The sequence below is a fragment of the Rutilus rutilus genome (genome assembly GCF_951802725.1).
Source record: "Rutilus rutilus genome assembly, chromosome: 18".
Taxonomy (NCBI): Eukaryota; Metazoa; Chordata; class Actinopteri; order Cypriniformes; family Leuciscidae; genus Rutilus; species Rutilus rutilus.
The window spans coordinates 11,559,571-11,574,454 of record NC_140231.1 but is presented as its reverse complement, the minus strand read 5'-3'; the positions used below and the strand labels follow the sequence as shown (position 1 = coordinate 11,574,454).

Here is a 14,884-nt window from a genome sequence, read left to right as displayed (position 1 = left end):
CAATAAATGTGTAAAAATCATTGTTCTTAGGTTCATTTGAATGTTTGAATATTAACATGCCTTTTCAATGTTATTGGTTATTTATGGGTTAGAATAAAAATGTCAAATTTACAGTACTTTACAATAGTTTTAAGTGTAAATTTACATCACATTACTGGCTACTGAGTTGCATTACTATGTACGCCATGTGGCAGTTTGTCATGTAATTTTTGCTTAACCTCAATCAAGTTACTTTCAGTCCTGTTACTCATATGAAAAATAACAGGACTGAGTAAAAGTAACAGGAGTGAGTGTAGAGTCCTCTGGTTTGTTGATTTAATATTAATTGATATAGTACTATTCACATGATTACCACCATACTTACAGGGAGCCAGTCCACCACAGAGTAACTTCAACTTTTTGTCTTTCTTATCCTTTGTAGATAGTTGACAGAACCCATACTATGCAGATGCCAGCTGCAAGGGAAGGAGCGAGACACCTGCACCTCTATTTTCCCACCTTTTTGTCTATTCTTCCCTATCTCTCTTCTCTCTCTCCTTCTTTCTCTTTTCACCTCCTACGAACTACCATTATCACATAGTAAACTCATGCAAACACATATTGACACACATTCCTGTGTTACCCAGTGTTCATTCCTGTTACCCAATGTTTATTCCTGTTATTAAATTGTATTTTTCAAGTACAATTATGCCATAGTAAGCACATGCAAACACATTTTGACACATTCCTGTTACCCAGTGTTCATTCCTGTTACCCAGTGTTTATTCCTGTTATTAAATTTAAATTTTCTTCTAAAAAATAAAAGTTAAACCACTGTTTTTATCAGTTTTGTTTGGTCCATCATTTATGCTAAATCACAGTAATATTATATAGACATTCATAGTTAAATACAGTAATTCTACAGCAGCCTACTGCTAAATTACAGTAATACGATATACACTAACTGCAATTTCACAGTTAAATACAGTAATTCTACAATCACAGTAATACGACGGCATAATTTCACAATTATTTACTGTAAAAATGATACAGTAACTTACTGTGAAAGTCATGCAACTGGTAACCTGCAATTTCCTTTAAATTTACAGTCAAATAATTGACAGTGTACCTTTCTGGGGCTTGAAAGTGGTCGTTTTGGAGGCTGTCAGGGACAGAAAGCTCTCAGTTTTCATTAAAACTATCTTCATTTATGTTAATGAAGATGAACAAAAGTCTTACGGGTTTGGAACGACATGAGGGTGAGTCATTTTCATTTTTGGGTGAACTATCCCTTTAAATTAAATGTTTAAAAGCTTCAATATGAAGGCTAAAGTAACAGAATTGATTTAAAGTGGAGTTCTTCTGAAATAAGTTTTAATAGTTTTGCTTGAGAATGAGCGATAACAAGGACTCTGTTATTATTAATCAAATTTAAAATGTCCATATTTTCTATTAGTCTACCCCATGGGGTAGATTGTAACGACAACACTCTTTGAGAAATAATATATTTCTACACTACTTTAATTTGATGCAGTTAAAAATGTAAATATTATATAAAGGTTTGAGACAAATAGAGTAAAAAACAAAAACAAAACACTGACTAGTTGGTTAGTATTGAAATATTCCCAAGTCTTCCCTATATTCTTCCTGTCAACACTAGATGGCGTAAAGTGTGCAACATGTTCACACAAGAACTTGACTCTGTACGACAGCATTACAAACCACCATGTTTATTTTGTCATTTTGTACATTAAGCAGCTGGTTGGACATGGACAGACAAAAATAAATAAACAAAAATAATACACCTTAAAAAAATTCAAAACATTTTTTGTTGTAAAAGTAGCATAGAGGAAACATTTGCACTTGGCAAAGAAGATAATTTGTTTCGTGGAATGACACAAACTAAGCAGATACCATTTCAGAAATGTGCTGTCAAAACACAGTAACACATAGGCAACATTCACATACTGCTTTGCCCATCAATGTGGTAAATACTTCATACAAAATGTGCCTACGACGATGTTCGACAGATGACTAATACCTTAAATGAGAAGCATGATCTATTCATTACTACAGTACCAACAACAAAACACCAAAAATGCTTCACATAATGAAAGAGATTCAAGCCTTTCAGTTTTTATCCCAAAGAACGCATTTCACATAAACAATCCTAGATAGATATTTGAAATGTGTGTGTGTGTGTGTGTGTGTGTGTGTGTATATATATATATATATATATATATATATATATATATACCGGGGGAAGGACATTGCAAGGGAAGAAATATATATATATATATATATATATATATATATATATAAAATTCAGTATGGTGTGTTTACACTGACTAAGGTCTATTCCAGGAGGAAGGACATTGCTAGGGAAGACTATATATTATATATATATATATATATAAATATATATATATATATGTATATATATATATATGTAAACATATATATGTGTGTGTATATATATATATATATATATATATATATATATAGAGAGAGAGAGAGAGAGAGAGAGAGAGAGAGAGAGCATACACAGTATTCCCTAGCAATGTCCTTCCTCCTGGAATAGACCTTAGTCAGTGTAAACACACCATACTGAATTTTAGGTGTATGAAATCGAGGCCGTGTGAGCATAGATTTACAGTCTTTTCAATAGCATGCACTGTATATATAGGTCCTAGAAGATCATACTTTTCAAAACTCACAGCTTTCAAAACTGTTTTATGGAGTTTTTGTATAGGCCTACTGATTTTTTGGGGGGAAATATCTTTCGTCAGCTTAAATCAGCTTAAATGAGCACGTTGTTAATTAAGACATACAATTCTTAAATATAATTCTTTGAACACACTGTACTTCTATTCATCACAACCTTGTTTTTATTCCTGGCAAAAAATAAATAGCACTTCAATGAGTCTACAGAGCCACATAAGCTGTATTTATGTCTTAAATTCCCATGACATGTGCACACAGGAAGGGGGCTCAAATAGCACAACACCGGGCCATTGCGTAAACGTACATTTGTCAGCTTTTAGTAATGTCAGATATTTTCCAGTAGTGCTTCTGTCATAATCAAGTGCATTGCCTGGGCTATTACACAGAACTAAACGGATGGAAATAAACAACCGTCGGATCAATATCAGGTGAGCTTGTGCCGTTTGCCCAAAGGGCTGTTTGTTCAGGAATCTGTAAACAGTACAAACACAACAGTTATGAATGCCTACCCCCCTAAATTTGATGCCAGAAGTTGTATTCCTGAAATTAGGATGCTGATATAGCATTAAGATTTACACACTCAACATCTAAATATTGTTTAGCAATGAGAATCATTGGCACATTCATTACACGTAGTGACGTGTTAAATATAACATCTTTATTGTGCCACCCAGACTGCGAATGTAGACTTGCGTACTTACTTTTATAAACATGACCCTTTATAGATACAGCTTCAGCTGTAACCTTAAAACGATTTCCCAGTGGAAATGTTAACGGGGGAAGGTTGAAGGGCTGGGGTTGGAGAGAACTGTTTGGCTCCTTCACTTTTTTCCTTTCGACAAGCACAGCTGGTTATAGCACAGACGGCAATGTGCACCTGTTGCCCCTCATCAGAGGGTTATATTTCCTCTGACTGGAGGAGGGCTCAGAGATATCGAAGACCCTGGTTTCCAGCGAGTCCAATTTAATGGAATGTAACAAGTCTGTCTGGCATAAGACACCCCTTTGACGCTTTTTAAGATCTGCAGTCCACATGTTACGGTACAAATCCAGACTCTTGATTTTGTAAGCTGAGGAATTTATGAATAAATTATGAATTAACCATCCAGGTTTCAGTTGAGACTTGAAAAGTGTCTCGAGGTAGTAAGTGGAATCCAGAGGTAGACTGTCTTGGCTTTCAAACTTTGTGTCTTTCCTCATTTGTCCAAAAACATAAGTTACTTCATTTCCATTTGTTCTGACTCAATACAAGTATCACAATATGTCAACAGTACATCTTAAATATGGTGAAAATATGGGCAAAACCTTCATGGTTCAAAGGCTAAAACATCTAAAAACCATGTTTTGTCACGGACAATAGCGGTTGCAGAAATCTCTCAAGTGCTCCAGGGAATATTCAAACGTTCAAAACTGGCTAAATATTGGACGTCACAGCTTTATTACAATTCCCATTTGTGTTTTTGGTGCCTGCAGTCAAACTGTTTGCACCCAATTCTGTTTCGCAAGTTGGCGAGGGCTCTCGTTGTCTGGTGGTCTTCGTGTGGACTTGCCAGCTGTGGCCGCTGTAGATATATCCCTTGTTATTCCTTGTGGAAGGTTGGTGAGAAGTTCTCCTGCACAGGATCTCCTGAAAGGCGCATCTGAACTCAGGACTCCTGCAGTAGATCAGGGGGTTGAAGGCGGAGTTGGCGTAGCCGATCCAGTTCAAGATCCTGAAAGGCAACATGATGTTGTCCATCTTCCAGATGGCCGCCACCACGTTAAGCACGAAAAACGGCAGCCAGCAGAGGGTGAACGTTCCCATGATGATCCCCAAGGTCTTCAGAGCTTTGTGGTCCTTCACGCAGAACTTGGTCCTCCGGTTCTTCATCTCATTCCCCTCCTGGGTGCTGAAGCTCTGTGTGCGTATGCGTCCCTCAATGCGATCGATTTTCTGAAGCTGCCTTCGGGCCTCCCGGAAGACCCGGCTGTACACAAATACCATGATGACCAGCGGGATGTAGAAGGAGATGATGGAGGAGGTCACGGCGTAGGCGGCGTTGGTGTTGAAGTCGCAGCAGGTTGGGTTCTCCATGCATTTCAACGCATCAGGGTCGTCGGACACCCACCACTCCATGTGGATGGGCAGGAAAGAGATCAGGGCGGCCACCGCCCACACCCCTAGGACCATCCCGCAGGCCTTCCGCTTCGTAAGCATCGACTGATAGCGTAGAGGCCACATGATCGCGACGTACCGGTCCAAGGCGATCACGCACAGCGTCTCGATGCTGGCGGTCACGCACAACACATCCGTAGCCGTCCAAAACTCGCAGAAGAAGTTTCCGAAGTGCCACGTATTGAGAAGGATGTAGCATGCGCCGAAGGGCACCACCATGAGGCCCATGACCAGGTCGGCGCAGGCAAGGGAGCTGATGAAGTAGTTGGTGACCGTCTGCAAACGTTGAAATCGTACAATGGCGCTGATGACCAGCACATTGCCAAAGACGATGCCTAGAACCAGAAGCCCCATTAAGATGCTAATTAAGACCACCTCTGCATCACTATATTCTGAGACCGGAGAAGAATCGTTTAGCCCAGCTGAAACATTCATGGGCAGGGAGGTGTTCTCCGTGCTCAACGTATCCTCTCGCTCCATGAGCTTTGACCTGAGGAAGGAAAATCAACATAAATTTTGTTAGCCTGAAAAAGGAATGCTTTTCAGAGAGCACAAGCGAATAGAAAGTACATTGAGCGTCAATCAGAAAGCAAAGTATGAGAATGACTTTACAGCATGGAAAACGTGTCAGAGGAGAATATCCTCAAGAGATCAAGTCACTTACTAAAATCAGGAGAGTGTTTTAGAGTCGTCCAACTTAATTCCACTATTCATGGACTCCCTAGAGGTATCCAAAAATAATCCTTTTGAATTGTGTTTCTCTTAGGAAGTGTTCTGGTCTCACATAGTGTTCTTACACTGAGTGTGCTCAACTCTTAATCACCTGGTCATTTTTTCTGTGTTTCCTTTACATGCGCACAGCACTCTTGGCTGAACACACTGTAGACTAAATGTGCTCCTGACTATCAGTTGGACTCTTATAACAGCCAGTGCTGACATCACAGTTTGTCAGCAGCCAATCAGAGCACAGCTCTGTGCAGCGCAGAGCACTACACTTGTAAAGAGAAGCAGAGAAACAAGAAGCTATTTGATGTTACGTTCAGAATTATTACTAGTATTCAATTTAAGGCAATATGTACCAGTAATAAAAAACAAAAAGACAAAATATATTTATGATTGATAGATAGATAGACAGATAGAGGGTGAGAAACTCTTGTTTAGTTCTTTTTTTTTAATGATCTCTGCTGTGATATGGATGTTCTGTGTACCTAGAAAAGATCCCCACTGTGTTTTGTCACTAAGCCATGTAAGATCAATATTTCGTTAATCTTTGCCTGGGTTACACTAATGGAGACAGGAGACTAATGAAAAAACTTAATATTTAAATATTATTGCTCAAAATGAGAGGTTTTGGATATTTTATTCTGTACAAATCAAATTAGCTTTTAAAAATCGTCCTATCTGCTAATAACGGCCACTTACAATACACTTATAAATATGTAAAGAATTGGGGTCTTAATTATTCAAGTAGATATTATTTTTACATTCTTCACGTCAAAGGAAAAACGTCCTTTTAAACTCAAATAACACAATAGCTGGTCCAGCGAATTCACATGCACATTTTTGAGGAACTAATAAGGATACCCGGTTTCACAGCCAAGGCTTAAGCTAGTCCCTAACTAAAATGCATGTTTACTATGTTTTAATATCTTAAAACATGTCATTGCCATTGTTTTATCTCAAGATGCACACCAGTAATGCACGTTTATAAAAGCTACTTAAATGCCCTAATTGAACTAAGGCCTAATTCTGGTTTAATCTAAACCCTGTTTGTGAAACCAGGTCTGGCTCTTTTAATTTTAAGGACGGGACTTCTATTGGTACAGCCCCTATATTAAGCATTGTGATGCTTCTATCACTGGCTCTTTTAATTTTAAGGAGGAACTACAGCTGTATAAGCGTTATGATTTCTTCCACTTGCATATTTTTACAGTAATATTGCTTCTGCTTTATACAGTCTCTAGTCACTTACCATAACATTTGGGACGTGACTACTGGATTTAAATGTGGGACTGAATCTCTTAAACGATTGTTCTGCATATGTATTAAAAATGCATAAGTTTCTTCTGAAATTGTGATGGTTGACATAGTGATAAAACATAGCAACAGTTTTGTCTCGTGCTTACAAATAAGAAATATGAATGGCAACAGCTTAAGCCATTCAATGTTTGTTATTTAAGACGAAAGTAATAATAGCGACTGGAGACGTATAAATGTCTGGCAATTTTTAGCCATGTCATATTGTCTTATCTGATTGAAATGAACTGTGATTTGCTGAATGGCATTCTGTACATAGTTTAGTTATACATCTGAACATACATATAGTAAGTGACAAACCCTTGCAACCAAATTCAGAGTGTGCAAAACCAAACTGAACAACTAGCTAACAACATCATTTAAAAAGGCTTCTCGAACAAGAAAAAATGTATGGGGGCGGGACTTGATTTTTTCCATAGGGAACTGATTGGATGGTTGTGGTTTGCTACAGTATTGGTTGATCTCATGTGAGTGACATGTTGCCTCATGCAAGTAAACATGTCATCAGTGAAGCGATGTAGCTGCAAGTGGGAGGGGAAGTTATTTTGATGAAAGAATATAAGGCCACATGAATTATAGTGAATAGTGCAATATTCTAAAGAAAACAAGAATTGTCCATTTTGATTTCACGATGACTTCAAAGCATGACAAAGTGTACTTAAGCGTTTTAAAAAACATGGTTATGATTGTGTACTCTCTTTAAGTACACTTAAAGGTATAGCGGAGTATTTTCCCGAATTTTAGAAAATAACCGCCCTCTCCACTTTTTGCAAAAATGCACATGCGCAACACTCTACCTGCTCCCGAGAGGGAACGCCTATTAAACGTGTGCACGAGAGAGCATGCACGAGCTAATCATAGCTTACATTAACTTTTACTAGCAGTGACTTTAAATGGATTTCTCCAAACAGCATGCCAAACTTTACCTGTCAAGTAGAAACTTCGCAACTGAGGCATCAGTGGGAAGCCCAACCTGTGTTTTGAGCGCACGCCATCGTGTGAATCGTGTGCACGAGCACGTACGACGGCCTTACGTAAAAATATCACCAGAATGATTGATACTTAGGACGACCAATAGTCTTGATGATCCACCCGGAAAAAGAAAATCCTCCGCTATACCTTTAAGCAGGCTTTTATTTCATTAATATTATATTGTCTGCAAGTACAAATTGTACTTTTAAGATCTGTAGTACCCACAAGGGTTGTGTAATGTTTAAAGTTGTAGCAATCCAAGAGAGCAAGCAGAAGATGATTAAACAGACTTTTAATGAACGCAGAGGGAAACACGTTAACACTAGACAACTGAGGAAAACCAAGGGCTTAAATACACTAGCGAAGGTAATCAACAGAACAGGGAACAGGTGTGCAATTCAAGTAGAAACTAAGGCAGCTAAAGACCCGTGTATACTTCATTTTTCGCGTTCTGCTCCACCTTGCTCAGTTTAGTGCGAGTGCCTTTCAAAGTATACTCCTTTGGCCGTGAGCGCGGAAAGACGCGTTCGCTGCGTGCACACTATCTAGTGGATTTTCAAAATTTGAAACCTGTTTTCAAAAGCTTGCATTTACACGCTGCTGTTGTGTAAATGAACGGCCAAAACGCATAAAAAGTTTTCAGGTTTTTTGTTAAAAAATGTGTTGTGTAAATGAACTAACACAACTAAATGACCCTTACATGCACACTCAATATAATAAAGCACACATCTGCTTGTTCCGCTTCAGGAAATTCACTTTTAAATGCCCTTTTTAAATGATGTTGTTAGCTAGTTGTTCAGTTTGGTTTTGCACACTCTGAATTTGGTTGCAAGGGTTTGTCACTTACTATATGTATGTTCAGATGTATAACTAAACTATGTACAGAATGCCATTCAGCAAATCGCAGTTCATTTCAATCAGATAAGATCATATGAAAGCACTAAACTCCTGTAGTTTTCTTGCTGAGTCAAATGTCCATGCAACATATCTCAGCATGCGTTTAATCATTCACCAGACTGTGCAGCCAGTGCCTCGTGTATGTGAATTAACTATGCATCCGTATATGTGCAAATAAGCATGCTGTCTTGGTTGTTAACAATAGCATCTGATACTGGAGCAAATAGAAAATCTGAAGCGGTATGTGGATGGATTTGTGCTTTGGTTTGTATATTCATGTAGTAACCTCAATGAATGCCCTATAACCTCTACATTTTGTGTTCAGTCTTTTGTAGTATTTAGCTGTGAACACCGGTTAAGTCTGTTTATGAGCACATATGCATGAAATGTGCTTCATTAAGTGCAAATGTGCCTTTCCGTACAGCCAGTTTCAACCTGTCAATTTTTAGGCTGAACATCCTGTGCTAGCATAATGAAAACATAACATGTTATCAGGGTATTAAGTTGTTTTAATTGTTTTAGGCATAAACAATTTAGCGTTTTGGCATAAACAATTTAGAGCACTTTAGCGTTAGCATTTCCGGATGTTACTGCGTCAGCTTAGGCTTTGAAAGTGCTGTGGCATGTAACATCAAGGAACAGTAATGCTGTCTGTTCCATATAAATCCAACAATGAGGAAGTGGCCAAGAGTTTTGTGAGATGTTTCCTTGGGAGGGATATCCACCATGTTCATACAAACGGGTTTACTTACGTATCTCCTGGCCCCGACAATAACCTTAGACAAACGCATACAGGGGCATAAACGCCCTCACACACACATGCACATGCAAACACACATACATACTCGACTTCACAAGAGCAGTGAGAGCAGTTAAGGAAATGAAACAGTTGAAGAGAAGGTTTTTCCACAGGATGCCTCCCAAAACCATTTTTTTATCATTGACATGCATGTCAGATGTATTCCCACTCAGCACCAGGGAGATTTAATGAGCAGATTGCTTATCTTCCTGGGGAAATGAGGGTGGAGAGGAAGGTGTAGGCTTGTCTATATGGTCAGGCATGCTGTACATTGACACTAGCTTTCAACTTTAGGAAATAGCAGGGTTCAAATCAGTCCACACTCAACCACCATAAATGAGATTATATATATTTTAGTTTGAAAAATACACTAATGGTCCAAATATATGCCAGGGATAGATTTATTGGCATTATTTCTAGTATATGATGCATTTTCTAGCATGGCAATGGATACGACAATGTTAATGTATATGGTCTTGGTGGAATATATCTTCTACGCTGCTGTAATAATGTAGATTATTGCTGGTGCCGCTGCTGCAGAACAAGTACAGGGACTTGCTACTGCCAATACAACACATTGTTTCTGTGGCATACAAGACATGCTGCTGCTGCTGCACAAATAGTATATATAAAATGACCTGTATTAGATCTATACAGGTGGAGCTGGGGAAGGTGAAGGGTTTCAGTCTGAATCATGCTGCAGACTGCTATAGAAAACTCTAACCAGCTATGCAGCAAGCTCATTGGCTGCAGATGTGACAGGAACCAATCAGCTTGTGCCATGTAGTAAACAATGCAAATGTCATCAGAGGCCTGTTGCATGAAGCCGGGTTTAGTTCCTACCAGGTAAGTTTGAGGTTAACTTGAGTAAACTCTGTTTTTTTTTAAGACTTTTTCAGAAATAAAGTCACATAGAACGTAACAATTAATTATTTTTATTTTTTTACTATGTGACACCTTTAGTAGATTGTTGTTTAATTTGATATTGATATTTTTGTGATTACTTAATGTCATTTTGATTAATTTGGTGGTGTAACAATTGTGGACAAAATAATCAGAATTTTCTCCATGTAATAATCAGAATTTATTAACAACACCTAAATGTGATCATAACGCACAATGCTATTTTTGGTTATATTTTATAATATAGCACAAACATATTATTATATCATTTTTTCAAACAATATTATTGTGGTTAGGGAAGTGGTTGTTATCATTTGGTGAAGTTTGGGCTCTCATCCAGGCACATATTGATATTGAACACTCTACACACAATTGATTACAATTAACATAATTTACACAGAAAATATGGAGACAACAAACATGGACAATGCTGCTACATCACAGACTGTAATAATTTCTACAGTATATCACCTACCACTAACCATGAATATATAAATATACTGGACTGTACATGTATATATAATGAATAAATATGCTGAAAATTCACATTTTTTACATTGTATCTTCTGTGAATATAGACCAGAAATACAGTGCACAGCCATGACTCATATATATTTTTTCTAGAATATGTCACATATAATGAAAGTATATGTTGCATCTATGTTATGCCACAAATAACATTCAAAAGCATTAAAAGGGTCATTAACTTGGTTTCACTGAATTGCCTGCTTGGACAATGTGCAGGATAATGGTGCAGCCAAAATCCTTAAACAATTCCAAACTTTACAAATTCAATGAAGGGCGGACGCTCATGCTGTCTCTAAAATGCAAAACAGCGGCGCCAACCTGATCCATGTCTTATTTGAATGCAGTGGAGAGCACATTGTCAAAATAAGTGAAAATGTAATGGAAACAGACAGATGCACTTCGGTCAATTACAGATAAAAGCTCACTGTCCAGAGAATCAATCAAGAAGATAAATCTACAGCACTTAAAGGATGTACATGATGGACCTGTTTCCTCTCAAATGTTCACTTTAGGATATTTTTTTTTTAGGTTTGATTATTTTACCTTCTCTGTCTCTCGTTAATTTTTTTTTAGAAGATCACAGAATGCCAATGCGAAATGGAAAAGGCTTGTAATTTTATTAAAATATCTCATTCAAGTAAGTGTCCTCTGCGTAATACTTTGTATTTTGTTGTAGTATGCTGTACAAATAGTTTGTCTGGTAACCAAAAAATGGTAACCACTACACAATCAAAAGTCATTTCCATAATGACCAACCAAGAGATGTGCAAATTAGCATCTGTTTTAAGACATGCTTTTTGGGGGCGGTAAATAATGGTGCAAACACCAGTAAATTGACGTAAAGTGAATCACCTTGCATGATTCATTTCAATACTCCCTTCCCATAAATGTTGCATCTAAAAAGGGAAACTTTACATTTGCCAGTTTTATTCTATTTTACTCTAAAGAAAAAATAGGCCTTCGGATTTTTTTGTTTTTTTTAGTTTTTCAAGTGTTGGCCATTATGCAACCAATAGATCTGTAAGGGAGAGGATCTTTTTTCCTCAGTACTTCCTATGAAGCGCAACAGTTTCATTTCGGAATATTTTATTTTCTCCATATAGGGAAATTGATTTTGAACCTTTAAAGGCAGACTGTGAGCAATGAGGTTGTTTAAAAGATGCTGTTTGGTATTTCAGCTTATTTTTTTAAATAATAGTGTTTAACAGCTGAATTAGCCAAAATAGCTCTTTAGCTCCGCCCACTCCCATGAACCACTGCAGATGACGCAATCGAGTCGATCTCTCTACGCTCTCAAAATACAGAAATGTTTTTATATATATGCACACTCTAAAAATGTTGGGTTGTTTCAACCCATATTTGGGTAAAATATGGACAAACCCAATGGTTGGTTTACATTTTTTGACCCATATTTTACCCAAACTTGGCTTGAAACAACCCAGCATTTTTTATATTTCCCTCACTGAACAGTCTTGTACCGTTGTCTTTTTGTCAAAAAATTTAATGGTACACTTTTTTTGCTTCAAATCTAATTTTGTAGTGTTGTGATCCACCTCGTAGCTGATTGGCTTGGTTCATGGCTTATAACTCTTTAATGTAGACATTTTTAATATCCTTATGTGAAAAATTAATGGAAAAAATACTCTTCTTATTCGAACACGTAGTCACATGTCGATCACTATGTAAGGGATAATGTAGAGTGAGGCGGTTGTTATAGCGAATACAACCCCGACAGAATGATCAGGATCCCGACGCGAAGCGGTGTTACGTCAGAAACGAGGACACAATATGCAAGTAAAAGCTCTTTATTTATAGTCAGTGATGATGATGATGATGATGATGATGATGATGATGAATAATCCGGGTGATACAGGCGGTGGCGCAGGGACTTCGATGGTCAGACATGGAGTGATGGATGAAGTGCAGCGTGCTCTGATGAGTGATGACGTGATCCAGACATGAAACGTTATCCAACAAAACGCGAAACCGGAACACAGGAACTCAAGACGGGACACGAGGCACGGGAACAGGATCAGTCAACACAGAGACTTCATGCAACGATCTGACAAAGGATATGAGAAAGTGGTGAGCATTTATAGGAGATGAGATGAGTGGCAGCTGGTGATGATGAGTGATTGCAGCTGGATACTGATCAACAGTAACGATCCGGACACACCCACTCACACACTCACACACACATGTAAACAACAAAGCACGAGACTAGAGAGAGACATTGGATCTATGAACCGTGACAAGCGGAGGGGTCTTGAATCAGCCTGAAGGGGTTGTATTCGCTATAACAACTACCTCGCTCTACATTATCCCGCTTATTACATGGCTACCTACCAAATAAACCAATAATTTGACACAAAATATTGATTTAAAAAGGAGTTTATTGATTTAAAAATGATTGTATTGCTTCCGCTAAAGAAAATAGTCCATTCCATCTCTACGGTTAGAATCCTGCGTCCATAGCAACGCTCTGTTTTTCATGGCAACGGTGTGTTATCCTTAGCAGCGGTCTGTTATCAAGGAATAACAGACCGCATTCTACATTAGAATTCAACCAAGCCATGGAATAATAATAATGAAATGGATTTTATGCCAGATTTAACCACTCAATTGCCATTGGTAAAAAAAAAAAATTTTTTTTTATAAATTACATTATTCGAAAACTCGAAAATAGCTGAAGAAATCCTCATTAAATGTCTACACTACCTAACTGGCAATTCTGGAGTGGTATAATGTTTGGTTTCCTGTATGTGATAGTGTGTGTTCCAGACCTGTTTGTGGAAAGGTTAGCAAGGTTTAGCAAACGATTACTAAATCCCTGGCCCAGCCTCAGAGTGCCTCACCTATTGATGCTTCCCACCCATCAATGGTTTCGAATGTCAGTTAAAGGTTCACAGGTCCACGGATTAAGATAGGGAGATGTACTGTCAGCCTGGTCATGACTGGTCATATAGTTTACAGCAGGTGCCATTGTTATCAGGAGAGGATTCATTAGTCTTTCAGCAGAGCTGGGCTGAATTTGTTGATAAATTATCTTAAATGCATGGACTGAGTTTTCCGTGACGCGACAGAAGACAGGTGCAGACCAGAGGACGGATGGCCTGATTTTTTTGTTGCGCGGGTGAGAGATTTATTAGGTGGAATGGGAAAGTCAGCTAAAGTTGCTTTTTCCTCTTTTAAGCAGCTTTACATGCAGGAGATTGTGGCAGTGGAACAGGGTTTGCTGTTATTTATCTATTATTTAACTCAGTGGATGATTTAGAAATGTCTTTTATGTAGGTGTAATTTAGACTTACATTTATAGTATTTAGGTAAAAGGTAGGTAAATTCAGATACACTTTTGGATCTGCGAAAAGTGGTAGTACATAGCATGGGAGTCTTAGAGCAGTGGTTCCCAACCCTGCTCCTGAAGGACCCCCCAACACTGCACGTTTTCTTTGTCTCCCTAATCAAACACACCTGATTCAACTCATCAGATAATGAGCTGATGAGTTGAATCAGGTGTGTTTGATTAGGGAGACAAAGAAAACGTGCAGTGTTGGGGGTCCTTTAGGAGCAGGGTTGGGAACCAGTGTCTTAGAGGCATCTTGTCAGGTCACTTCGCAGTGTTTATTCTTGGTTTGGTGACAGGGTTCTGACACTCATATCGTCTTGTTATTGTTAGCGTGCGGTTTCAAGTTCGTCCGAGACGTATGCTCTTCTGTCCGCGTGTGTTGTTGTTGTGTTCTGTGGATGTTATGTTCTGTCTTGTGCTGTGTAACACAGCTTGTGTTTTTCACTGGTTGTGTGCTTTCATGTTGTCATGTTTTGTGTGAACACGCGGCTTATAAGTGTTCTCATTAGCAGGGTGTTCTTGTCTTTTTTTTGTTTGAGCACAT

At 38.2% G+C, this 14,884-nt stretch overlaps 1 protein-coding gene across 2 annotated transcripts; it reads right to left on the bottom strand.

The window, feature by feature from the left end:
• Nucleotides 1-1,716: 1,716 nt before the first annotated feature.
• adrb2b (adrenoceptor beta 2, surface b) lies at nt 1,717-5,735 on the bottom strand. 2 transcript variants are annotated; one of them, XR_014625120.1, is made up of 3 exons: nt 5,523-5,735; nt 3,405-5,348; nt 1,717-3,174 (listed from the first exon to the last, which is right to left on the bottom strand). XR_014625120.1 is itself a non-coding variant. In XM_084386554.1 (2 exons), exon 2 carries the CDS (start codon nt 5,336-5,338, stop codon nt 4,118-4,120), a length of 1,221 nt encoding a protein of 406 aa, XP_084242680.1. In that variant the 5' UTR covers nt 5,339-5,348; nt 5,523-5,735; the 3' UTR covers nt 1,717-4,117. The 2 variants fall into 2 exon arrangements, 1 of the variants encoding a protein (XP_084242680.1); XM_084386554.1 differs by having other exon boundaries at nt 1,717-5,348.
• Nucleotides 5,736-14,884: the final 9,149 nt, after the last annotated feature.

Excerpts from the sequence above, each read along its gene's own strand:
- adrb2b (XM_084386554.1), bottom strand. The coding sequence starts at position 5,338 with ATGGAGCGAGAGGATACGTTGAGCACGGAGAACACCTCCCTGCCCATG.